At 39.6% G+C, this 26,159-nt stretch overlaps 1 protein-coding gene across 2 annotated transcripts in view; it reads right to left on the bottom strand.

Moving 5' to 3' along the window:
• Nucleotides 1-1,306: 1,306 nt before the first annotated feature.
• The window catches only part of sema3bl (sema domain, immunoglobulin domain (Ig), short basic domain, secreted, (semaphorin) 3bl), a 53,602-nt gene continuing 28,749 nt past the window's right edge, over nucleotides 1,307-26,159 (bottom strand). Inside the window, exons 4-16 of one of the 2 annotated variants that reach the window (XM_020618232.1) lie at nucleotides 22,563-22,682; nucleotides 16,131-16,221; nucleotides 14,795-14,911; nucleotides 13,755-13,897; nucleotides 11,236-11,350; nucleotides 11,055-11,124; nucleotides 10,279-10,423; nucleotides 6,394-6,625; nucleotides 6,069-6,160; nucleotides 5,875-5,916; nucleotides 5,565-5,790; nucleotides 4,502-4,629; nucleotides 1,307-3,266 (exon numbers count right to left, since the gene is read on the bottom strand). In XM_020618232.1, coding sequence (XP_020473888.1) covers nucleotides 2,754-3,266; nucleotides 4,502-4,629; nucleotides 5,565-5,790; nucleotides 5,875-5,916; nucleotides 6,069-6,160; nucleotides 6,394-6,625; nucleotides 10,279-10,423; nucleotides 11,055-11,124; nucleotides 11,236-11,350; nucleotides 13,755-13,897; nucleotides 14,795-14,911; nucleotides 16,131-16,221; nucleotides 22,563-22,682 — 2,034 coding nt within the window. In that variant the 3' untranslated portion in view covers nucleotides 1,307-2,753. Of the gene's footprint in view, nucleotides 3,267-4,501; nucleotides 4,633-5,564; nucleotides 5,791-5,874; nucleotides 5,917-6,068; nucleotides 6,161-6,393; nucleotides 6,626-10,278; nucleotides 10,424-11,054; nucleotides 11,125-11,235; nucleotides 11,351-13,754; nucleotides 13,898-14,794; nucleotides 14,912-16,130; nucleotides 16,222-22,562; nucleotides 22,683-26,159 lie in introns of both variants that reach the window. The other variant, XM_020618223.1, reaches the window with a different exon arrangement.

Below are 26,159 nucleotides of genomic sequence, written 5' to 3'. Positions count from 1 at the left end.
GAGCCAACACTAGCTACAGTAGCAGCTGTTAGCAGATGACACAAACACTGCAGATTAATCGATTTCTGTCCTCTCTGTACTCAAACTGAACACTAAAATGGACCCTTGGATGTAGTTTAAGCATTGGCTGTATGGGAAAGAAAAAAAAAAAAAGATTTTGCAAATATTGTAGTTTATATATCTGTGTGATTGTCCAAATATGGTGCATTTACCACAAATTCAACATGGTCTGACATCAACTTCACATCCTCTATTTTTACAAAATTATGGCAAGATAAAAAAAAAGTTATAGAAACAGGAAACTGCCAACTGCACACTGTCCTCCCCATATGTTTCTTTTCAGCTTAGTAATACATCAGAAGCAATATTTTGAGAGAAAGTGGAGTCTAATACCAAGTCCTACAATCCTAACATTAATAAACTAACTTTGTTTGAATAAAACATGTGCTTAAGTGTGCTGTACAAACTAAGGAAAAATGTGTGGTCTTTTAAGATATTCAGTTCATACTGATGAATTGTGGGAAAACATCAGTTCCTATAAACTGCAAATACAGCCTTCACAGGATGCTTATAGTACCTTATTGTTTCAATCTTTGCCCTCTAAGAGGCTAAAGTATATATCTTGAAGGTCACAAAAAAGGTCATCAGCTTTATTGATGTTAGTGTTGCTTTCTGAAAAAAATTACCTTGAATAGATATACCACCCTCTATACTGTACTATATATACAGTACAGGGTGCAGGGATTTCTGTGAGGTAATTCACTCTGTTTCTACCAGCTACCGGACATCCTCGCTTCTTTGGCTTGTACTGTACTTGGCTACTTGCTGACTGTTACTAAATGTATATAGCCATCTTTAATAAGCACAGATATTGTGTGCACAGATTATAATTGAAAACTGATGATCACAGTACAACTGTAGATAAACAGATCAATATCAGCTTGGATTTCTTATGTATACTGACTATAGATTAAAGATGCAGGATTAAATAAACATGATGTATTTAATCTCATGCCTTTAACTACAGGCACATTATAAGTGCATTGTTTTCAGTGTTTAATGAGTGAACTACAATGTAGCAGTCACTTCCACAGCTCTCCACTGGACCTTCAAGACAAGGCCAGAGGAAGTTACTTATCTTTATTATTTTAAAAGCTGAAACATTCATTGGTTTCTGATGTAATACATTGTGTCTTTTTTCTGATTTTCATCATTATAACTGAAGATCTTTTGGTTTTTAACTGTTAGGCAGACAAAAAAAAATCACCTCAAAGGTGTTACTTTGGGCACAGAAAAGCAAATGATACATGGATATTTTTCTTTTATTTTTTAAACTTAAAAACATGGTTACTACTAAAGTAAATGAAAAATTATTCTATATATTTACTGCCAGATTTGTGAAGCTGAGTTGCCTAAGGATTCCCAAGGAAGAGACTAATGAAGATCGACTGTAACCAGTGCATATGTTCCAAAAGGTGGTCCAGTATGCAAAAGCCTCTGTGATATATCCAATTAAGTGTCATGAGAAAGGATTTTGATCTCTGGATGGTGTTTAATGGAGAGTTCAACCCACAGCAGTAAAAATAAATCAATGTGCCTTTAATCCGTTGAACCATCAACAGTCGTCTCATGGTAGCTTCCAGTTTCAGTTAGACGAGCTTATGCATTCAGTGTGACGGGTGAGTGGGATTTCAGTTTATATAAGAGACTGTGTGTCTGTGAGTGTGATGTAGACAGCGTCTAAGCCTGTGTGCTTCATTAGTTTCATATGCCTCTAAGAAATATATTTTAAAGACAGTTATGTCACACATGAACATTTTATAGCTGAAAGTTCAGAACAGGGCAAGACACAGACCAGTTAAATACAGTGTGATAAGGCCATAAATCCAGTGATTTCATTGTGTGACATGTGACCACCTAAGAAAAAGTAATGGAAAGAAAATGTAGCTGCATTTGACAAATTTGCTATTTTGTAGCATAAAGATGCAAAGCATGCAAATAGAATGTTCCTATAACTCAAATTTGCATGTAGCATGTATTTTCTACATGAAAAACTAGCCTAGCTTGATGCTACATGAAATGGTTAACACAGTGATATGAGCCAATACAAACTGTTCAAAGAGTCAACGAGGCTGCAAAAAGCGACAGGGTGTGCTATCGGTAATGTCAATCCACAGCATGCATATGTATAAATCTGAGATTTGTGAAGTTTTGGAGCCTTTCTCAATAAAGATTGGCTTACATGTTGTGATGAAATCGAAGCAGTGGTTGTCAGTAATAGCAGTATAAGTTTACATGGGCAAAGTTGATAGAGGAGGGCATCCTTGGTAATCAAGATATAAAAATGAATCCTCGGAGTACATCTGACACATTGTCTCTTGTCTCCTACCAGTCTCTTACCAATGCCAACATCATTTCATCAACATCAGCCTGCTCAGTTCAGTAGCAGTCCATTTTTTGCCATCTTCCCAGACATCTAAACACTTCCTTTTTGGGCCACAGTCAAAACCAATCCCTTACATGTACAATTCCTGCCACTGACAGTGATTTCACAAAATCCAGTCTGTTAGGTGTGATGGTCGGCCAAAGCAGAAAAACTTTTCTCATCTACCTCATATCTGCAAATCCAAACACCAAAAGTTTAACTACTGGGAGTTGATGCTAGTCTTAATAGTACCCCATTCATCTTGTCCTGCACTGTAATCTTTGTCCCTTTATCCTCTTTCTTTTATCCCTCCTCTTTTGCTTCTCCATTATTCCTTCCTTGCCATCACATCCCGCGGCATCCGGTTGCGCTCGCCGGAATTCTTGCTACGAACTTTCCTGGTGCTCTCCTGCGCCTGGCGGTATTTCTCCAGCATGCTCTTGTGTTTCCTCCTCAGCTTGTCATTGCACCACATCCTCTCACAGTACTCCTCCACATGCGGCAAGTTCGACGGCCCAATCAGCTGCATGATATCCTTGTACCATGTGCGTGGTTGGCCTATTTGGCCTGATGAGCCACTCCTGCTGTAAGCACTACAAGGCATCCAGACCCTGTAGCTTCCTGTAGACCGGTCTTTGAATGATTCAGAGAAGCCAGCGTTGTCACGTGCCATGAGCTCGTCCACGGTCTCCCCTTGAAAGACTTCAAGGGTGAAACGGACCAGATTCTGTGTGAAGCCATGCTCTCTAGAGTGACAGATATACACACCTTCATCCTGGCGGAAGAGACGACGAAACAGAAGCCCCTGCTCTGTGGCCATCACACGATCATCTAGCTTCACCTAAGGAATGCAGAGAGAGAATGTGTCTAACTTATAACATATATTACAGAACAACACACTGTATTAAGATTTTGCATCACTGATGCAGGGGGGAAAGGGTGCAGGGACTGAAAAGAGGGATGTGGGGGGATGCTGATGGACATGCATGAGTGAAACACACTGAAAACTCAGACTCAACATGTTTAACCACTCACTTGAACTTTACCATAAAAACAACATGTAGCTTTGTTTTAAATTAAGCATATGTCTGGTTTAAATTGAAATGTGATTTTCTGGTCACACCACAGCAATGCAATACAAAGGGGGAAAAAGCACAGAATTGTGTTTTATACTTAAAATCAACAACAAATTTTAAATTGACTAAGCAATGCAAACAAAATTGTGAGCCAAGTAAAGTTCAAACTAAATTAATTAATTTGATGCTTACTTACACATTGTGATGTATAAATGACTGCATGTGTAGTTAGGAAATTTGCTCCTTTAGTGTATATACAGTAAATGGTCCAAAGCCTTTGATTATACTTTACATGCAAAGATTATAAATCCACTATATGTACAGTAAAATTTTAAAATTCTTTGCCTTCCCTTTTCTCTCATTCTCCTTCTTCTTACCAAAATCCACCCCAGCTTTCTTTACTCCTCTACTCTAGGTATTTGTACCTCTCCATTTCCTTTCGTTTCTACCTAGCTCATTTATTCCACACCTAGGCTTCCACGTAACCATCTTTTGGTGCCAACAGAAGTATGGCAGCCTCATCAGCTAGAGTAACAGCCAAATGTTTATTTACAGGGAAATGGAGAGGGGTGGTAATACTTTAATACTTGCATGGCTGACTGAGGCCCTCAGCTATGCCTGGAGAAACATAAACTCAAACAGATGAAAAATGACTGCATGTGGTCACACAGGACAATATAATCTTAAAAGTGGCACTTTAGTTTTTAGTGGCATGTGGCCTAAGGTTAGCAAAGAATTTAGTGTTTATCAAAGGGTACGAGGGTGGCTGGGCATTTTCCTTTGAAATACAACAGTTTAATTTCAACCATATGTCAAATGGCTGTCAAATGTGTCAACCAAATGCCAAACTCACACACAAACCTCACCTTTAAAGGCAGTTACTGAGGCCACTGTTTGCCAGAAGACTCATCCCATCGACCCCAAAATTGTACAAGTATTAGAATAAGAAAGTACTTTGTAACCGTGATCTAGGTTTTGATCTGATAGCTATTTTGCTTACTTCTTCCTTGTGGTCGTTGTGTTGGACAAGCCAGGTCACAGTAGCTTGGGGAGAGCGAGGAACACACTCCAGGAAGGTACTGTTGTTCTCGGTCCCATACACCATCCTGTCCTCTGTCATATCAAGGTCTTCTGGTTGAAAGAGAGCAAAGTAGAAAGATTGTGAAAGAATGAAAATGAAAACTCATTCTGCCACAGCAGAGGATGAAACCTCCATTAGGGATTAGAGTCTTCTTACAGACACCAGTCAGTAGCTAGTACTATCAAAGTACTCGAATAACACAATGAACCATGTGAATACTGAGTGCATTTATGTCTGTCAGTTTGTTATAGATAAGTAAAGTGTTTTCTAATAGTTTTAATACAACATTAATCAGTTTTCCTTTTTTTTGAGTGTCATTTTGCATTTTTCATTTGTGTATAGATACAGTATACTGTATGAACTAAGCATTTCCTCAACATGGGTGCACAGCAGAGATGGTAGTTTCACAAAAACATTCTCTATTCAAAATAGCGGCAGACAGATTATGCTTTGATTTGTTTGTAACATTGTTCTTGTGAACAAGCAAATATATGACACATAACCTGTGTAATCAGATAAGTGGACGGTGCTACAATAAAAACATGCATTAACTGTAAAACTAAGAAATTCTCTAGGAAGTGCCAGTCATTCAGATATAAGATAAAAGTAGTATAAAGTCAAATGTTTCATCTTTGTATGTTTAAACCTCATTTTCCAGCTTTCCTTTTCCTTTTTTATTTTTAATTTCCACTTCTAAGATAAGACAACAGTATCTTAGCCTAGCATAAAGCCTGTGAGCTCTGTCCAAAGGTAACAAGATCTAATGTGTTACTTGTTTAATCCATACAAAACCTAAATGAAGTGGTTTGACAGGTAGGTTATGAGGTAGACTATTTCTTGGCTGGGTGCAATGCCTTCCTGGAATCTTGCCATCAACATCAGGTTGCCACAAAAACATCACAAGAAGCAGTCATGCACAAAAAAAAAAAATGGGCACAACAGAAAACTGGTAGTCAAGGTTACTGTATGTTGTCACACTTACCACTCAGATTCTGATCCATACACTGTAGCACCGCGTTTCCATGCCTGATGTCCTGCCTGCGGTAGCGACGTTTGCTGTTGGGCATGTATCGTGCACAGGATGATCCATCCCAGGCACAATAAGGGTCTCTGGCCAGGCAGCACTCAGCACAGGCTTTCCCATAGGTCTCACAGCGATGCAGTTTCACCTGTGCCACGCCTGCTGGAGAGCCTATATACAGGGCTTGCTGTAAGAGGAAACAGGAATCTAGGCATGATGAAGAAAGAAGCAGGTTTTATCAAAAGTAGTAATTACAGTCATATCAACTTACTCTTTTCACGGATATCTCCATTGATGTAATTGGAGCTGGCACCTGAAATGATGAAAATAACTGACCTCAGGTATCCCACAATGCGTGGAAAGGTTTTAAAGGAATTTTAAAAAAGACATGCTCTGCTGTGTAATAATTAAAAAAAAGGACTGAAGAGGAAGCAGAGAGACAGCCAGATAAAAAAAAAAACTTACTTTAAAGATGCGTAGTTCCTCCAGTGTGACCTCCTCTGTCTCTAGACTGTTTCCACTGTGCAGGGCAATGACCTTCAACACTGTACCAACGTCTAAAAGACAAGGAGATGTGCTGTAAAATGTGTTCATTTTATCCCATGCTCTTGTTCTGCCTCAATAATCCAGTTTTTCCACAGAGATATATAAAGTGTCACCTTTAGGACCACAAACAAATTCACCATTTTACCTACAGACAAAACCAAGGTTGTCAATTGAGCACCCAGTTTGAAAAAGTACACAGTACAAGCTTCTGAGTTTGAAAAGAAATCTCCTTGTCTTACAGTACCTGTGCCAATAAACATGACATCATACTGCCCGTCCTCTGCCTCGACACGGTCCACCACGATTTGTTTCAGCTTGTAAGGAATGTTGGTCTTGACAAGAACAGGTTGGCGCAGAGCGGGATACACTGGCCGCCACATCAGTGGATGGTTGCGGGCAAAGTGCAGCACTGAATCAGGGAAATCCTTCGTGCTTCCAAACTCTCTGCCAGGCTGGTTGGTGATTTTACTGGGGCACTGAAGATATGGAGGGATGGGTGAGAAAGAGATGTCAAAGAGAACACTTTTAGAACATCTGTTTTGGTAAAATGCAAGGATAGATAAACAAAAGGATAGTTTTAAGGAAACATTCTGGACATTTTCCAGTTTTACACTGCATTCCAAACCATTTTCTACTAGTGGAAGTGTGCCATGGCCTAATTATTATATTAAATTCAAAAAGTCCTCATCAGCAGTTTAGTTGTTCCTGAAAACACTGGATGAAAGTTGAAAACCACAGTTACGTGTTTGAAGCAAAGTTTGCTACTAGGAAAAACTAAATTTTTGTGTCACTGCAGAAAATAAGAAAATGTGCTGGTATATTGAGATATCACTCCACTAATTAAGAAGACTGAACACAGCCCAAACGAAGATATTTATATGAACTCTAAGACCACTGAATTTGCTTAGGATTTAGATTAGTGATTCAATTTCAGTTATCCAAAATCTTTGTCATGTACAGCCATTTTTTAAGTATGCAACTGTTTAATGCAACTCTGGGTAAAAAGGAAAGTCAATTGTTCTGTGCAGAAGTACCTGGTTCTATTCTATTGTGTTCTTGTATTTTTATTTGCTCCCTTCACTTGCTGCTTTAAAGTGCCTTAGATTTGTCATTTTACTGCCTATTTAGATTTGTGTTATTGCTCATCTACTTTATATTTCCCTTGTATTGTGTGGCATTCATGTGGACGGCAAAGTAAGAATTTCATTGTACAGGAAAACACATTTCCTAACTGTGCATATGACAAATAAACATGTTGACCTTAACCTTTGACCTTTCTATTATCAGTGCTGGATAGCCAAAACCATCCTAAGTGATGGCTCCTTTGTCTGGTCCTTGATTACAAGTAGAAGGCAAATCCTTTCTCCTGTCACTCCTGTACCATTTTATCTAATTTAAGACTTCACATCTCCAATCTAGAATTAATCGTCCAATGGATATTCAAAACCCAGCAATAAAAAGGGAACTTTTGGGGTTGATTTCTGGTGTGTCAGTTGACAGTGCACTGGAAAACTCCAGCCAGGCAAGATCAGATTAGACTGATCGGAACTAAATTGTACAAGACTCGTTTAATAATGCTTTACTACTGCTCTGTGCAAGTGAATGATTACCTCATATAAGAATACAAAAGGTAAGTAAGGCAGGAGCAAAGATAGGGTTATATCTTCAAATAACTTGAGAGCCTAAGGAGAAGCTAAACTGACAAACTAATAATCTCATGAAGCAGCGGTTTCGGATGACAAAGACAAGGACGAGAAGTTCCATCAGTTAAGAAAAGTAACACTGCAGCTGCGAGTAACTAAAATAAAAGCATGAGTCAAAGTCATGAGGCCAACAGCTTTGAAAATATCACAAATTAAGGCTGTGAATGGGGAGAAAACTAACTGAAAACAATTCTCTTACACAGAAAAGATTCATGAGAGAACAGCCAATGTTGATCACTTGTTATTTAAATAAATCACATAGCTTGACATCGCTTTTCCAGACTGTATTTCCATATGGTAGAAATACTGTTACTCCTGCTTATCACAACAGTAACCGATCCACACAATAGCCTTGTAATAATCTGGGTTCAATTTCATAAAGGGGACTTGAACTGTGCAGGGAGGTTTCAATGAAAACATGCATAAATTAGTGATTTAGAACAATACATTGTCCCGAATACAGTTCTGTATACAGTTTCCTAATGGCATCAATTACAGCTTACTGCAGAAGGTATGTAATGTGTAAGCAAATCGAAACTCAATACCCTAACATGAAAACTTCCAATGCTCCTCCCCCCAAAAATAGAAATTTGTTAACAGTACGATTAAAAAAATAATAAGGTGCATCTTTTGTACACACTCATATTTGTGAGGTTCCCAATACACATCTTTAATATCTCAGTATCTCAATTTTCCACTCAAGCCTAAACTGGAACAGCTCCCAGGTCTGTTCTCAACTTGTCCAAACTTTGCTGCAGCAGGTCAGCTACTTTCAATCTCGAACTCAGAGCCAGGTGACAATTACTGGCAAGAAGAAGGGGTGAGCGTATTTGGCAAACACCTGTCTGTGTGACTGTGTTTTGCTGTGTATTTGTGTTAAGTGCATTATGCATCGTGTGAGCCCTCCTGTACTGGACTGTATTATAAGAAATATAAGTAACTGGTCAAGAATAACGAACAGATCTAGAGGAGAAAAATTAGATTAACTGTGGTTCAGTCCTGGAAGTTTACTTCCCTCATTTCTACATCAGCCTCTCTGACTGTGGATTTACTCATCCGCACTAAGAATAAAAGATTTAAATCACCAAATAATGGCTTGACATATAACCCATTATATGTCAAACACAATAGATTTGTTTTCATAACGTTGCGGAAATCCATCATGCTGAAAAAATTAACACAAATCCTAAATTGAATCATCAACATTTTTAAATAAAGCTTATTGACATAAAACAGATCATAAAAAGGTGATAAATTAGTCCCCAATCCAAAGAATGCAGTGGCTCAAAAGCTGGATATTAAAGTATCAAACATGAGGCTCATCAGATGATGGATGGACAGAGACCAGCAGAAAAATAGTTCAGACATTATGATGAGTTCATGCCAATGTTTACTGAAGCTCTGCTAAACTGCAATAAAGATACTATCCCATTATTTTGTCTGCTACAAGATGAATTATGACACATATTTAAATAATGTATGGTCATATTTCAAACCAAGATGAATGTCTAGGGAGGACACATCCACCAAATGTCTCTCAAACAAACTCTTCAAAGACAAAACTGAATTCTCATTTTCCATTCCCCAGTGAGTTTTGACAGGTGATTTAGGAGCCGCGATGGCTCTTACATACAGTAGTTACACAGAAAGAACTTAAATGTCATGGTGCAAGTGAGACAGAATCAGCAGACCCTCTCTATCTTCTCATCCCTCTCTTTCTTCCCTGAGCCTCTTTATCATGCCCCCTAACCCCTTCATCACCTATTCCCTCTCTTCCTCCATTTTCTCCTTCCCTTTCTCTCAGTTTGAGGCCAAGACATTCCTTTAATCAGGGAGTCAGCCGAGTGAAACCACAGAAGCATCTGCTCTGTTCTCATATTATACATGCTCCTTGTGCCTCCGTGCGCTCTCCTTCACTCTGGTAATGAGGTGGGTGACATGATTGATTGTATGTGTGTCTCCTACACACGTGTTTATGTGTATAACAAATCTGAATTAGAGTGACGTGGTTGAAATAACATGACAGAGGTCCACTGGGAGTCAGGATGTAAAACCAGGAGAAGGGTCTGTACTGTATACCGCCACCACAGCTAAAGTCGCCATAGTTTTGTCATTTTAGAAGTAAAGTCAGCTGACACTACAATACATTCCTGTCTAGTCTTTAGAACCTGTTCCTCTCAATCTTGTCTTTATTAAAATGTAAATCATTCTAAAAAATCCACTAACCGATACTGTTGATACGATTTATTAGCTTGCTTATATAACTGAGTTCACCAGGTGTTAGAGAAATGTATGACGCACATGAAGGCCAGTGCAGCATATACTGTTCCTTATCATATTGCTAAGCAGAAGCATGTATGATGGAAACTAAAACATTTGATTGAATTCAGGGTTAGAGGTAAGAAACTTTGTGAATAATCACTCACCACGCCTGGCCTTGGATAAGGGACTTTGCCTTCATAGGCCCCCCACCGGTAGTCAGGACCTTCTTTATGAGCAAAGGGTCCATTGAAGGCTTCTCTAATGTCAGCCATATGGTAAACACACACAGCAAAACCCTGGAACACATTGCTGTGGAGGAGAAGTATACAGTATTACAGCTGAATATCTCTGCCAGTGATTTTATCTTTTGGATTAAAACATTTGACAAGAAATGTGAGCAGATGCAGTTATACTGGCAAGAAACAGGAACCTTTAAGGAATAGTTAAGAAACAGAAAGCTGTTGATTTATTTTAGCCTTTGGTACATACTATACAGACCCATAATAGCATTAGACATAAGTCACTGAAGTCATAAAATGTAAATATCCCTGATGAATAAGCTCATACCATCTGAAAATCTGTTTTTAACTAGTTTCTAATCTGTTGCTCCTTCTGAGTGAACCAGCCAACAGCTGATGTCACAGTACCTCACTGCAGCAAGTTGAGAAGTTAAAGTGGAGGTCGAGAAAAACAAGATTTTCAGCTGGGGTTAAGTTGTTCTGTGTGAGCGGAGAAGCCTCTAGAGCAGCATTTTAACCCAAGCGGGATACAAGTAAATCACTGAGGCAAGCATTGGCCGAACAACTGAATTCTTTTAGAAACACTAAGAAACTAAAACTCCCAAGTGCAGCAGAATCTAGAGTAGATAACATGTATGTCATGTACATAAAGTGTGGAGAACCTGTACACCCATATTCTATGGTGCTCCACATGTGTTTACCTGATAGTACTGAAGACTGCGTAGACATCTGGGTTCTTCTCATCCTTGGTCCTCAGTAGGAAAACATCCTCTGTTTGACATGGAAAGACAGATGATGCCAGTGAGCACGTTTGTTTTGTGAACCAGTGTGTGTAGACATGAAATGCTGGTGCATGTGTAAAAGGGTTTGCGTGTATCTCACCCAGCTGGTTGAAGTGTGTGTCTATGCCGTGAGGTCCTGGTACAGAGCAGATCAGTCTAGCTTTGATGAAGGTACTCCACTTGTTCACTAGGACTCTCTGGCCTCCAACATCATTCTGGGAGGAAAGACAAACATGCCTACAGCTATAAAACACAGCTACTTATTTATTTGGCTCTGTACTTGGATTGAAACAATGACATGTCATAACATGTTCAAAATCCATGTTGGCTCAATCAGTGTAAAAATTCAGCCCCTTCCCCCAATTTCAGGACAATGAAGCATAACATGGATCAATTCCTACACTGTCCATCTGATGCGGATGTAAATCTTCAGGTTTAAAGTTACAGCACAATGACCTTTGAAATAAATTCAAAAGTATGAACCTGCTTTTGTACTTATTAGACACAACACATAATACAGTGGCAACCTGTATTATGTAGCCTATGCAGGCATAGTCCCTGGACTCACAATACAGTATATACCAAGGGATTGTGTCCATATGTGTCTGTCCTTCACTGTCTCTTTGTGAATATGCGTGTGACTGTGTGTGTGTGTGCGAGATACAAATCAGCAGTGATAATTGGCTTCTTGGCAACAGCCACCACAGGAACAGTGATGACAACAGATTTGCCTAAGGGGGGAAAAGAGAGCTAAGGAGGAAATATTATAATATGTGTATGTAGGAAGACAGATGGTGAGACAGAAGGAGAACAGAGATGGAGATGAGGAAAGCTCAGAATGGATTATGGGTTTGGTTTGAGAGGTTTGTGCAAACCTTTATGGCACTGTCCAACAGTCTCTAAGGAAATTCTGCAGCTGTGTGTGTGAGAGCATGTATTTGCTTGTATTTTTTATGCATACTTGCACATGGTGCACACAGCACACATATGGCTTTATAAGACAAATCAATGCATGAAAGAATGTGAGAGCATGGAGAGGAGACGGGGATTATGGTTGGGAAATTTGACAGCTGTGTGCATTTTGAAAGGAGAAAGGATTCACATTATTCTAAATGTCATGATTCCTTCACAGTCTTTTAGGGAAATGTTTGAAAGCCCCAGGGCAAATCCCTAAAACCACCACCCTCCTGTCTTGAGAAGTTAATGCAGACATTTGTATGTGACAATCTAGAAAAAGGCCACAAAATCAAATGATCCTCCCTTGCTAGCTTATTTTTTCCTCCTTGTGATCCTCATATAACCTTCTTCTAGTGGACTTCAGGGGCAGTGGGAATCTATACATGACAATGAAAGGCCTGGCTCAGACCCAATATTTAAGACCCATAGTGGATCTTCCAGGAAACAAGAAAGGATCCTCACATTCTCCCAGATCACAGCTTGGCAACCTCTTATTTTAGTGAAACGCCCCTGCAGATGTACCACTGCTGGGACCAGATGTTTGTATGCTCAGACATGCATTGTGCAGCACACCTGATTATCCCACATCACTCTCCACACCTGCCAACAGAGAATTTCTCAATCTGTCCACGACCCAAAAATCAGAAAAAGTTGCGGTGATATGTAAAATCTTGATTAAAACTGAAAATAGTGATTTGTAAATCATCTGTGTTCTGTATTACACTGACACTTCTTATCTGACAACTGCTTTAGGTGGGTGGGTGTGAAAAGTGGACACCAACCAGGTGCAACTACAACAAAGTAAAGCTGATCAGATCTCCAAATGGGATGAGGAAATGTTCTCACATAACACTCTTAAATTCTAAGAAACCTCTGGAAGCTTTAGTCCTAAGTCCTTTTGTAAGCACACACTGAACAAATCAGGGTGATTTGCTTGAATAAAATTGTTTCTGGATATTCTGTGTCTTCTTTCTTACTGTGCATAGTTCCTCATGCATTGGATTTTTAGTTTGTTATGTCTCGCATTTTATGCTTCCTTGCTCAATGGGAAAGTCTGTGAAAATAAAGCTCACATTCATTTACAATGTACATGCATCTGGTGGCAGCTGTGACTCAGCAGGTAGAGCGGTTGTCACCTAAGTGGAAGGTTGGAGGTTCAGTTTCTGTTCTCCTCAGTCCACACGGTGACGTGTCCTTAAGCAAGACACTGAACCACATGTTGCTCCCCATGGTCAGGTCAGTGCTGACATTGGTGTGTGAACAGATGAGTTGCAGGACTAATAAAGGGTCTTGTCCTGCCAAGATGGCGCTGGTTTAATGCTCTCCATGAGGGAGAGCCTCTGTACCAAGGACAAATTCCTTGTGTGTGCCAAACACACTTGGCCAATAAAAGTGGTTAAATGAAATAACCAAGGCCTTAAGCGAGGACATTTTTCTTGAAAGACAAGTTTCTTTTGAGTTTTTTAATAAAAAGTTTCAATGCTTTCAACGGGACAAATAATTCTATATTAGTGCCAGCATAAATCTCAGTGTAATTGTATTTGTAAACTGGTTGCACTTATGTCACTGCAGTGCAGGGTTGTTAATTTACCTGCCACAGCCTTAACAGAACCATCATCACGTAAATCACAAAATAATGCCTATACATAAAGAGTATCTTACCGCACACACTCGTCCCACACGTGTGTGTATAGCCCCCTCCCTGTCCTCTGCCTCTGTGGTCTTCTCAGTAAAGAAGAAATACACTTTATCATTGTCTCTGTCATCGTTGTCTGGGATGAGGTGGGCAGCGATGAACTTGGGGTCTGCAAGAGGTGGGCATAAGTATGAAAGAAAGGGGTAATCAATTTAGAGACAATAACTCATTTTGGTACTCTGGCAGGGTTTTTCCTACTGATAGGGCTTCTAAAATTTTACAGATTTTCCATAGACCCTACATTTACATTTAATCTCGTCAGGTGTTTTTGTCCAAAGTGACATAGAAATGAGGTAAAGTCCAAGCCACAGTAGACCACACAAAATGTACCGCAGCTTTCAGTTCTATATCCTCACTTACACAAGTGCCACAAGGCTCGCAGGTGCATGAAGTAGTATGTCAGTGCACAGTAGTTTTTGTTCTGTTGCTTTCTGACACTAAAACTACATATGGTTCCCGCCAGTTACCTAATGTGCAGTGATGAGGATAAACATTTAATTGCTGCTCTCATCCTCTTTCACCCAAGAAACTTTTAGGTCTGTTTGTGCCATAAGTCAGTCCAAAACATTCCCTGCAAAATCAGATCTGGTGACAGATAATGTCAATGCAATATAAATAGTTTGTTTTTCATGATAATGTCTCAGAATTTTTTATAATACAATTTTACACATTGTACTGCCTTTTAAAAATGACATTTTATGTTCCATTTAGACTTAAAGCAATTCTAAAACATTTAAAGGGTTTAACTGATATTTTATCACAGCCTGGGAAAACTTCTGATCTCTGATTATCTGGACAGTGAACCCTGAAATGTTGAGAAAGGAATATTAATCAACATGTGATCACAGAAATGGCACTTTTGCTTCATGCTATGTTATCAGTTAACATCTCACTGGGAAGATGAGCCTAAATGAGTTTTCTGACAATAACCAATTATTGGGAACTGATGATTTCTTTTAGCCTGTGATAAAATTATAATATATTAATTGTGTTATTTGTGTGTTACCATGAAGAAGTTTCTCGTCAGTCTCCGTCCTCATTGTGGAGCGACCTCCCATACTCCTGAGGATCACAGAGTCTCTTCCCAGGAAATCTGCTGTCAGTCCTGTGTACAACTCCCCACCTACAGGGAGGCAGGTGGTAGCAAGACATGATGAGTTGTAGGAGATTTGTAGAGATAAATGACAAATCCATTACAATATATTCTCTGCTGAGCCCACCAGCAGTGGACTTGCTTTCAGGTTCAGCAACTCAGGAAACCAATTTTCCTCAAAGAAGAAATAAAATACCGAATGTTTCTAGTGGCATTTTAGCAGTCTGGGTTGTCTGTCATCAATGACAACAACAGCAGCTGGCTTGGAAACAGCTTGAAGAATTACCAGAGATAGTTTTTCACAATAGATGTATTTGTTTTTCCAAACACACCTGTTTAAAATTTTTCACAGGCATTCAGTAGTTGCATCTGGCCACAAACTGTTTCACTGATCTCACTGGTGTAAATGAAGGCTTCTTCTTCTTCCTTTTTAACTTTAATAACACACACACACACACACACACACACACACACACACACACACACACACACACACACACACACACACACACACTAGCTGACCTTACCAGACATACATACAGTCATCTCAACATGTGGTATAACACTCACAAGTAAATAAAACTATGTAATGACAAGGTCTTGTGTATTTTGACACAGAAGGCATTGTTGCATGTCTTTGCTGAGATCCTAACTACTGCACGTTTCCCTCTAACATTTTCCATGGAAATTTCAATACATTGTTGAATAAATTCTGATCTGAAAATCACCCAGCTGCAGAGAGAGAACATACACACACACACACACACTGTCACTGGTATTGTGTACTGTATGTCAGTGCTATTTCACAAACTAAATACTTAATGACATTTAAAGGGAAACACCCAGAATGTTTAAACCTAGACGAGCCAGAGAAGGTTTCCCTAGTTGCTCGTCTTGAGGTTATTATTTTGAAACATAACAGATGTCTGTGCAAAGAGGTGAAATGTGTAAAAACAGATTGAGTTTGGCATTTCATATAATCTGATGTGGCAGGTGAAGACTACCAAGGTGCGAAAAGGACCGTGCTAATTTGACAGCTTTGTCACTGTGGGTTCAACTTCACCTTATTACACACAAGCAAAGGGGTAAGGATAGAACTTTGACAGAATTCTCATTAAACCAGCTGGTTCAACCTATTTGGGTTTCATCTCAGTTATCTGTTATAACCCAGTTATTTCAATAAAACAACTGCTTAACATAACTGGCTCCTTTTCCACATTAATCCAATTTTCTATTTTTTGGCACATACCACTGAAGGTGCTGGCAAAGGGGAGGCTGGGGTCATGAGGAACTTTTCCTCGTCCATTTTCCACATTTTTAGGATCCATTGTGAATATGTGCTGGGGAAGAAAGAAAAACAGTGTTACATGTATTTTATTAGCGCAGGGTGTCTTTAAAGCCTCCGTATATCCACAGAATATGCATCACATTAACTCTTCTCTTCCTCAGAAGCAAGTAAACAAATGTTAAGAATACATTTCACCAGAATGTGAAGTCATTAATTGCTCTTCCTACATCGGGGTTCACTATTTTAGCTTCAGGCCGAGAGTTAAAGAGCCCATAACCTCTTATTTTGCTCAGAGAGAAAAAAGGAAGGGAGAGAAGTTCAAAAGGTCTCGTCACATAAGTGATCCAACCTAGACTTACAGTATTAATACCACTAACCGAGAGGTCAATCCTATCCTTCTCTGTCCCTTTGTCCACATGTAAATGGAACAAGAGCTGTGCTCAGTTTCAGCCTGTGTTTCAAACGTATTTGCCCTTCCATTGAACTCTGCATTTTGTCTGAGAACTAAGATACTGTCTGAGAAGAGAGGAAATGCAGGATCTGTGCCATTGCCAAGGTTGAGACAAGTTTCCCACTCAGTTCCCAGTGTAGCGCAACCCTAGCTGAGGGCCGTACCGAGGAGCCAGCAGGGTAATAAAGGAACACTAAGTAGACAACACTGTTATCAAATAAAAACTTAAAAATCCAAATTTTCCAAACAGAAAACAATTGGTAAAAGACCATGTAGACATTTGACTTGCCATTTGGTTCCTGGTGTCAGGTGTGTTTTTATCAAGAAAAAAAAAAATACAGTTGCACAGAAAGTGATATGATTCATGTCTTTAGCAGCAGCAACAATAGACTGTTTGTAAAAACAAAAGTTGTCAGCATGTTCAATCAAAACAGAAGATTTATGTTAAAAAACATTACTAAATACAAAAACTTGCACTTTGAGCTGTGAAAATGTCTCCAAAATTAAAAGATAAAACATTTTATCATCACCATGTTATATCAAACTGCAGTTTGTAGAAATTAAAGTAGCACAGCGCTTCTTACTTCAATATTCACCAGTTATTCACCCAACAAACACTGGCCACATCCTTAGACTGGGTGATCTGACAACTCAGACTCACTGTGGACAAAAAAGCCTTTTGTTTTCAGCCTTTCTACTGCCTTTCACTTCAACAACACCACAGCACCAAGCTGTCTCTGCCAACTCACTTCAACACCACCACAGCACCAAGCTGTCTCTGCCAAAGCTCCTTGGGCGTGACCAATGTGAGTCCAAATGTCGTTGACTTTCCAGTATAGAAAAGGGACCGGAAGGCGACAGGACATACAGTAAGAGCTCATGTTACTACTGATTTCAGTGTCCTTACAGTGAGCACCACAAGTCTGTTCCTCTAATAGACAATGGAGTATTGTTACTGGGAGGATGAGTCTTCGGCAGAACGGAGATCACAGGGGAGATGATGACAATGAAGTCAGCAGGATAAAAAACACAGTAAGAAAAAAACAGAATAATATGCACACCCACACACAGCAAGTCTTGTACGTGCACACAGACACACTCACTTGTGCAATAACACATGCTGAGTCACATGGACACAGCACAGTTTGTCAGAAACACACCTTAAATTGTACAGTATAAGCACGGACACATTCAGCGGGTCTCAGGAAATAAGGAGAGATGGTTGCATTTTTATTTGATCCACATGCAGTTTTCTGAATGTTCAAAACCAGGTTGGAATGACTTTTACATGTGTCTGAGTGAACATGCATAGCTCACCAGCACACAGAATGATAACACACACTTTCATGCTTGATTTAAGATGGTCAGCGATATTTAACGAAATCTCGGAACCTTTCATTTTCACTGGGCTTTGTGCATAGCGTGGTTTTTTTAGTCATTCACTTTAAAGTTGTACCACATGTGGGTTTTTATTCTAAAATCCACCATTTGCAGAAAAGTACTGCTGTATCTGCTTACAAATCACTGGCTATCAGCGTGCTGTGCAAACACAATTCTTTATATCAGACACACTGGACAATAGAAATGTCTAGAACTAAAGTCAATTTGTAAACGTATTTATCCATTTTGTCACCCAGTCAAACCTTTTTCCTTCCTTATTTCTTCTATCTCTTGATTCTCTCTCTATCTGGAATTTCTTCTCTTAATTCCAGCTGATTTCTGTTCTCCACCTCATTCTCTGCTGAGGTCCTCTAGTCCACTGATTCGTCATCCTTAAGCTGTCAGCACCCCCTTGTTTGTTTTTTTTTGTTGAAGTTAATGTCATTGAATCTCAAGCCCCATCTGAGTGTGAGCGTGCGTATGATCTGGGTGTGTTTGTACACTTATACTATATGCCCAGTTTTTCGTTTTTTTTTACTGTGCACTTGTGCATTTTAAATGCATAAGACGTTGTGCAGCTTTGAGACTGTCGGTGTGTGTTTGTATCTGTGCTATCTCATTATGGTCTGGGGGAATGGTGTAAGACTAAAACAGTCAATTCTCTGCCAAGACAAACAGCCTACACACACAAGTGCTGAAAATAACACACACACAGAAACATCCAGGTCACTTCGAACTCTGTTACCGAATCAAAGAGCGTCTTTCCAGATCTACTATTTTATATCCATATTTAGTAATATAGGGAGAAATCCAGTGCTGGAGAGCCACAAATACCAGTTTATCTTTCTTTTAAGACAGCAGACATAAAGTAAAGGATGCATCTCATGCAAAATTTTCTTTGACAGAGTTGGAGACATTGGTGCATTTATAGATCCTACTTGTCTTTCTGTCTTCGTGATGACAGACAGGGAGAAACAGACAGAAGAGAGAAAGATGAGACCTCCCATACATCACAGCAGCTTCTTGGCTGCTACTTCCCTCCCTGCTCTACCTCCAGTCCTCCGTCTACTGAGTGGACGTCCACCTTTGCTACTTCTTGCTCCTTCCAGCCTCTTATCTCCTCCATCTTCATCCCCTCTTGTCCTCCCTTGATGTTAGTGTTTTGATAAAGTGGAGTTTTATGCTACATGAGTGTATAAAATACAGCAAAAATGAAGCAGCACTGCCCTTTGAATGATCTGTCTGGACTCCTATCTTTGACCTTTAAAAATCTTTTCCCATTGTTCACATTTAATTATTTACATCTGGATAAAGGTTAGCTACACATTTTATCTAGTAGTAAAACTGGTAAATGCCTAAAGGTCTGCAGTATTTAATGGCACCTTGATCACCCAATAACCCTCATTTCACTTACTTGTACTTGGCCCTTTCTTCATGACCAGTCAGACGACGACTGGGCTCCTTCTCTCACATTCTAAAAGGAGAATGGGAATCTCTTTGCCTTTCATTAATCTTCATTTTCTACTTTGGTTTTTTTCCCCCTACTTGTTTTGACCCTATTCTCATCTGTCTATTTCTGTCTTTCTCCTGAAAGACAGAAAGGGTGTGTGAGACACATACACAAAAGTGTGGGAGGCAGAAAGACATGACCAGATTAAGACGTGTGGTGATAATTACAGACGAAATCTGATAGGCAATGTCGAGTAATAGGAATAGAAATTACGTGAAAATAACTGAAAAAGGTGAAGTAGTAAAATAAACCTGTAAGAGGCTTCATCTATCTTCCGTTTGTAGTGCTCTGATCCAAACGCAACATACATGGCCAAATAAGAGTGTGATTGATGAGCAATTAATTTTTAATTATGCGTTAAATCTTTTCAGTCAATTCCTCTCAACACATTATTGCTGCACTACAGGCCTTACTGAAGAGCTTTGCTCCCTCTAGACTGCATGTAGTACTCACAGAGGTTTCAACGGAGGCTTGAGAGGAATGAGTCACTCAGCATGTTACTCTGAGTACAAAAAAGCTAAACTGAAGGTATCTGAACTGCTTCCATTTACAGTGCAGCTCCAGTTTGTGTGCTTTCAACATCTGCTTTCAGTTCTGTCGGTTGTTGCTATGTACATAAAACTGTAGCTTCCCTGTATGTATTTATTGATCTGTGTCTTTCTACACTTTTTCATATATTTGTATGTGTTCGAATGTGTGTCTTTCATCGCGTTAGTGTGTTTTCTGTCTGTATCACTGCAGATTTGTGTTTAGGTTTGCGTCATTTGCTTTGTTTGACTGTGGGTGTATGTCCTCTGCATGTCATCACTGCAACATGGTGGTTTATTTTCCCATCTATGAATGACACTGCTCAGACGGCTATGTCACTCATCATGAGAGCTCCAGTTTGTGAGTGTGTGTGTATGTGTGAGAGAGAGAGAGACAGAGGGCACGAGGACACACAGATTCAAAACAGAATATTGGTCCATATTTAAGATCAACTCCATGTGGTGTGAATTGATCTAAATATTGTTTTCACAATCAAAGAAACGTTTTTCCAGGAATGAAATCCAGTTGAAATTCAATCTGGTTTGCCTAACAATTTTAAAGTAATTTTGATGGTTCTGAAATGTTGCCTGAAACATCTTTGTTCTCAACAACCTCCCAGAAATATGAAAACCGCTGCTGCCTTTGCCATCATGAGTTGGTTGGTGTGCCATGAAGCCATGAAATATAATTAGGGTAAGCCAACTCTGGAGAACAACAGTTTGTCCAACACTGGCAAATTTAGTGAAAAACACAGAGAGTAGAAGAGCTTATTTCTTCATTTCAACCCAGGTGATGTAAACCTAAATTCACATTGTAGTTTATGATACAGGCATAGGTTTTGTGTAAAATTTGTGTAATGGCCACTGAAAGAGACTGAGACTGAGACAGAAAGAGAGAGACAGAGTATGTGCATACACAAAGTATGTGTATGTCTGCCAAGAACTGAGATGAAACACCTAAGAGGTCAAAGGTGATCCCACCCACAGCCCAGTCCAAGGGTTCATGTCCACGGTTCCCTTGAGAGGTCAGAGAAACAGACGAGTGTGTGTTCTCCACCAGTTAACGATTGGTTAAATAAATGGACAGGATCCCTGTGGTGTCGTCCATCTGGAGAGACACACTAATTACCTGTAAAGACATGGCGTAAGAACACACACACAAGCAGGATGACAGCTGATATCTTAGATCAGTTAGGATAACTGAGAAGGTTCAAAATGTAACACACATAGAGATAAGATATACACACAAAACTATACAAATGGCCACTCTGTTCATTCACATCATACACACCTTGGAATGCACGGATACACACACACACATGCACACCATCTTATTCCCAGGGACAAATTACACAAATGAGGAGAGCTGCACTACCTTCACCATTATAAACATGTCAATAACAGAAGGTTTTACACATTTTAACTCCAAACTTTCAACTACATACAAGAAGGTTTATGAAGGTTTTGGATGATCTGAGCAATCTGCTTCAAATTGTGCACGTCATTCTAGTCCTTTTTTACTGTATGTTCTGGCATTTGCTAGTGAAAAGCACTGTGTTAGACCATCGCTACATTACAGTACACTTGAATTTCAAAACGTTTCCTTTGCTTCCCATTTAGTTTCGCTAGCGGAATCACTGCAGCACAGCACAAATACGCATAGGGTTTGATTGGTTGCCAACAATTGTTTAGTTCAAAGCCAACCAAAGCCAGGCCAGCTTAGTTAAAAACTTTCTGGACAGCAAGTCCGGTGTTCCCAGTAGGTCTGGGGATTAAAACAGATGACCTACTTTTCAAAACATGTTTGGTCTATACTAAAATGTAGTATCACTCTTACAGGACTACACTGACATTTTTAAATCTCCAGATTTCGTTTTCCTTGTCACCAGCCATGCAAACCACTGTGTATCATTACTGGGGTAAGTTATTTGGTATGAGCAAACTAAGATGTGTGATGTTCTTTTCAACCTCAAAGTCCACAAACCATGTTGAGGGTGACAGACTGGAATGCAGAAAATGGCACCGCCAAGGAGAACACATACTGTGATAAGGATCTCCATCCGCAGAAAAAGCTAAGAAAAATGCTGCTCATGCACCTCCTGAACTTTATATGCACACACAGGCCACACAAGCCCCCCTTTGTGCTCCCACCCTACTGTCTCATTTCCCTTCCTTAGATCTTTGCCAACATCCAGCTTTCCTCTGTCCTTGTGCCCAGAGTGACCCCCTCCTGCTGGGCCAGGCAGGGCGGCACACTGGACTGTGATCTGCTGGACTGCTTGGGAACGAGCAAGCTATGAGTCTGTCTTAACAGCTCCATTATTCACAGATTCTTGTCTTTTGAATGGTTCAAAGTGTGAGTATGCATAGGGTCTCACAGAGTTGAGTGGCTATAAAGAGCCGGCCTACTCAGCTGAAAAGATGTATAGAGGGTCTCACAGTGCAGAAGAGCAGCTCTAGTTCTCTCCAGCAGCTGCCTTGCCAAGCCCACACAGACACACACACACACACACACACAAGTTTAACTCCCCTCTGTGCCCCACATAGATGAAGGCACACATGGGCTGGAAAGCACCGGTGCCACAGGCCAGGAGGTGGGTGCGGTTGTACGGTTGCAGGAGGCGAACAAAGTTGGCGCATTCCATCTGTGAAACACAGAAACATATAGAGAGTAAAAACTTGTATCTCAAAGAAATGTGAATAGTAAGTATGTCATCCATCCATTATCTATAGCTCCTTATCCTTGAGGGTTGCGAAGTCACTGGAACCAATCCCGACTGACACTGGGTGAGAGGCAGAGTACAGCAAGGACCCCAACATGTGTTGTGTGAAAGGTTTTGTGATGTTCAGTTGAATACAAAGTGGTTTATCTCTCTACCATCAGTGTCACAGTGAACCTGGGGTGTCCTTGCATCATTTTGTGAAGACACAAAAGCACTTAATTTGGCTATGAATCATGAATAAAAAAGAAAAAAAATGTATTTATCATTTTTTTATGCTATAGCAAGGATCTTCTGCTGAGGTACAGATTGTAAACATTACTGAACACACACACTGGGCTACACACACACACACACACACACACACACACACAACTGGGAAGAGCTCTTACATAAATCATATCATATCAGTAACTGTCATCCAAATGAAGATAAGTTTACTTTCAGGATATTTAAGAGAACTAAAATAATTTCTCATCTGTGCTTATTGATCCCACATGTTTGTAATGAGGGACAAGAAAAGAGATTCATTCGATGAAATGTGATATTCTCACACAGGATTTGTATCTCTAATTTTTGTATTTAAGCCAAAGTCACGTGCTGATGCTATGGAACATGTTTCACCACATTCAGATCAAAGGAATGTTGTCAAGACGTTTAGTAAAACGTCATTTTTAAGCTTTTAAATAAAATGTACCTTTCATGTAGATAACAAAAAGACCAAGGACAAGTATAAATATTACTTCTGCAATGAGAAAGAGAGATGCATTAAATGTAGAAATAGAGAAAAATGGTGACTCAGAAAGAAGAACTGTTTCAGTTGGCACTCAAACTGTGACTTCATACAACTGAAGGAAGCAAAATAGAGATTCAAGTAGACAACTGTAAAAGGTCATAAACATATACTTAAACATAGTATCAAGCCATTTCTGTAGTACACAGAGGTCCAGAGGCAGTGGAGGGCATAAGAACTTCCTTCTTACTGTCTGTAACAACAGCAGCTGATGAAATGTGTGTCAGCTGTGAAGGAAGGAATCATCTGAGCATCATTCTCTCAAGTTAATAATGTCAAACTCATATCTGCACAGTGAGCATCTGGAGTGCGTCTTCAAAAGATGTGTGTTTATGTGCAAACACTGAATGCCATTAGTTTAAATAGATCTAAGGCTAGGGCTTCTTTTTTGCCTTTTTTGTATTTGCATCTCGCCTGTGTACATGTCTTTTTGTACACTACCCTATGAGCATGCGCATGTATGTCAAGGCGTCTAGTAAATCCGTCATTTTGTGTTTGTGTGTGGCCCCTGTCCCTCTCAGATACTCAGCCAATGTTTATCATTTCCTCGAGTTCTTTATGGTCATGCAGACCTGATGTAAACCATGTCCCTGCACTATGACAAATAGTTTACACCATCGCCCACCTGCCTTATTTCTCCACCAAACAACCAGGCCTGTAATAAACTAAGCGGAAACACATTTGCATTAAGAATGTTTTTAGTAAATCTAAATGCACTAATAATTGGTCAGTGTACACAGTATATTTCTGCTGAAGTAAACCGGATGCAGTTGTTTCCAACTGGTTTTACCAGTGTAGACTGCATCTCCAGCCAACTGGAATCATCTTCTAAGGAGGAAAAATTTAAGACTGGATTAAACATCATGTCTCTGTGTCCTCAAAGGAAAATAAATGTAGTCTAGAAAAGCCTACAGACAGAGTGAATCGAAATCTGTCTCTGTGTTCCTCTACTCAGGGAGACATCTTGGAGTCTTGGAGAGCAGGACTGCAATGAAATGTTGAAAAGAGAAAATATGTCTCTGCTCTCCCACCCTGGGATTTGGGATTTTACACATATATGTGTGGTCTTGTTTGAGGTTAAGTGTCATTGAAGTGGTTTTATTACTAAATCTGGGTGATCTCAGGGAGTAGTCTTAAATATTGAGCTAGTGTTGAAAATGGAGAGACTTAAATCACTGTATAAATAGCCAGGGCCAGAGCTGTTTGTTGGACAAAAATCAAACATTGTCTATTTATTAAACTTTAATTACATAATCAAACATTGTCTATTTATTAAACTTTCATTACAAAGAACCACAAATACTCTTTCCCAGCAACACCCTGCGGTCCATCCACACAGATCAAACTTTGAAGCTGGTCACAAAAACCACAGTGGTGTGTCTTGGGTGTACAAAAAAGGTATGCATATCATTTTAAAAATCTAATTATTGCTACATTTGCTCTGGGATATATGCATCATTAACATAAACAAGCAAGAACATTGCCAGGACCTCTGGTAGACTCTCCAAGCCCTTACAATGTGCAATATACAGTAAGTGATACATGATGCACATGTAAAAGTTCAGTGACAGATGATGTAACTACAAAAGCAAAATCACTTGTGTCATGTCCACCAAAGGTTAAACCAGTATACAACTTGCTGAAGAACCCTCTTTTCCAGTGGATTAATTAGACCTTTACTTGGCATCTGACCACATGAATGACACATCCACAGATACTTCTCACATGTCTATGTTTTTCAGTATACAGAGAGAGAAACTCTGGCCAAAGAAGCAGATGAAATGACTCCAGAAAGCAGCAATGGAGACAAATGTCCTCTCCATGACAAAAAGAAACAGTGTTTATCTTGAGAAGCATGAGCAGTAACAGGACACAGTACAGTAACAGGACCCTTTTAATCAGGGTTTGATTTGTTTACAGTGACTATAATACATAGTCACAATTTGGCTATGATACATTCATAATTAAAATGTTCCATGTAGATGCACTGAAGAAATGTGCTCAAGGTTGAGGCTCCAAGTTTGTCCTGGTGCTGAAAAATATTTCCAATTCTTTGTCACAAGCACATTGTTGATGCTTCAGGAAATGTAAAGGGGTTTGTAAGTTGCCATCAAAATAATGCAGTGATGAAATGCAAGGTACATTCACGTCTCTTCCATTTTGCTAAAAGTTTTTGTTTAAAGACGAGTTGTACTAGGCGTGCCCTGTTTTACTTAACAGGAAATTAGGCTTAATTTCAGGGTCACAGCCATTTTATTAGCACTCTCCATGAAGCGCAGTGTAATATCAATACTGTTGAGGTTAGTCTCCACCAAAACAGGAGAAATGTCACTTGTGTGTTTTCTAAGCTGGCTTGCTACCATTAGCTGTGAATGAGCATGCTTTCAGGAGACATCTAGTTTTATTCTGAATTGAACTGCGCATCTGAGACTGGGACTTCTGACGAGTTGTGTGTAGTCACAGAGGCTAAACTAGCAGCTAACACATTACCTTTGCTGATGAGTAATTAGTGAAGTCATGTAATTACCTTTTCAATGAATAATTTATTACTTGGGCAGCACTAATTATGACTGATGGTGCAGGGAGAGGCAAGCTTGGACATGGAGAGT

Source organism: Monopterus albus, unplaced genomic scaffold (assembly GCF_001952655.1).
Source record: "Monopterus albus unplaced genomic scaffold, M_albus_1.0 scaffold6.1, whole genome shotgun sequence".
NCBI classification, from domain to species: Eukaryota; Metazoa; Chordata; class Actinopteri; order Synbranchiformes; family Synbranchidae; genus Monopterus; species Monopterus albus.
This window is presented reverse-complemented; position numbering and strand designations above follow the sequence as displayed.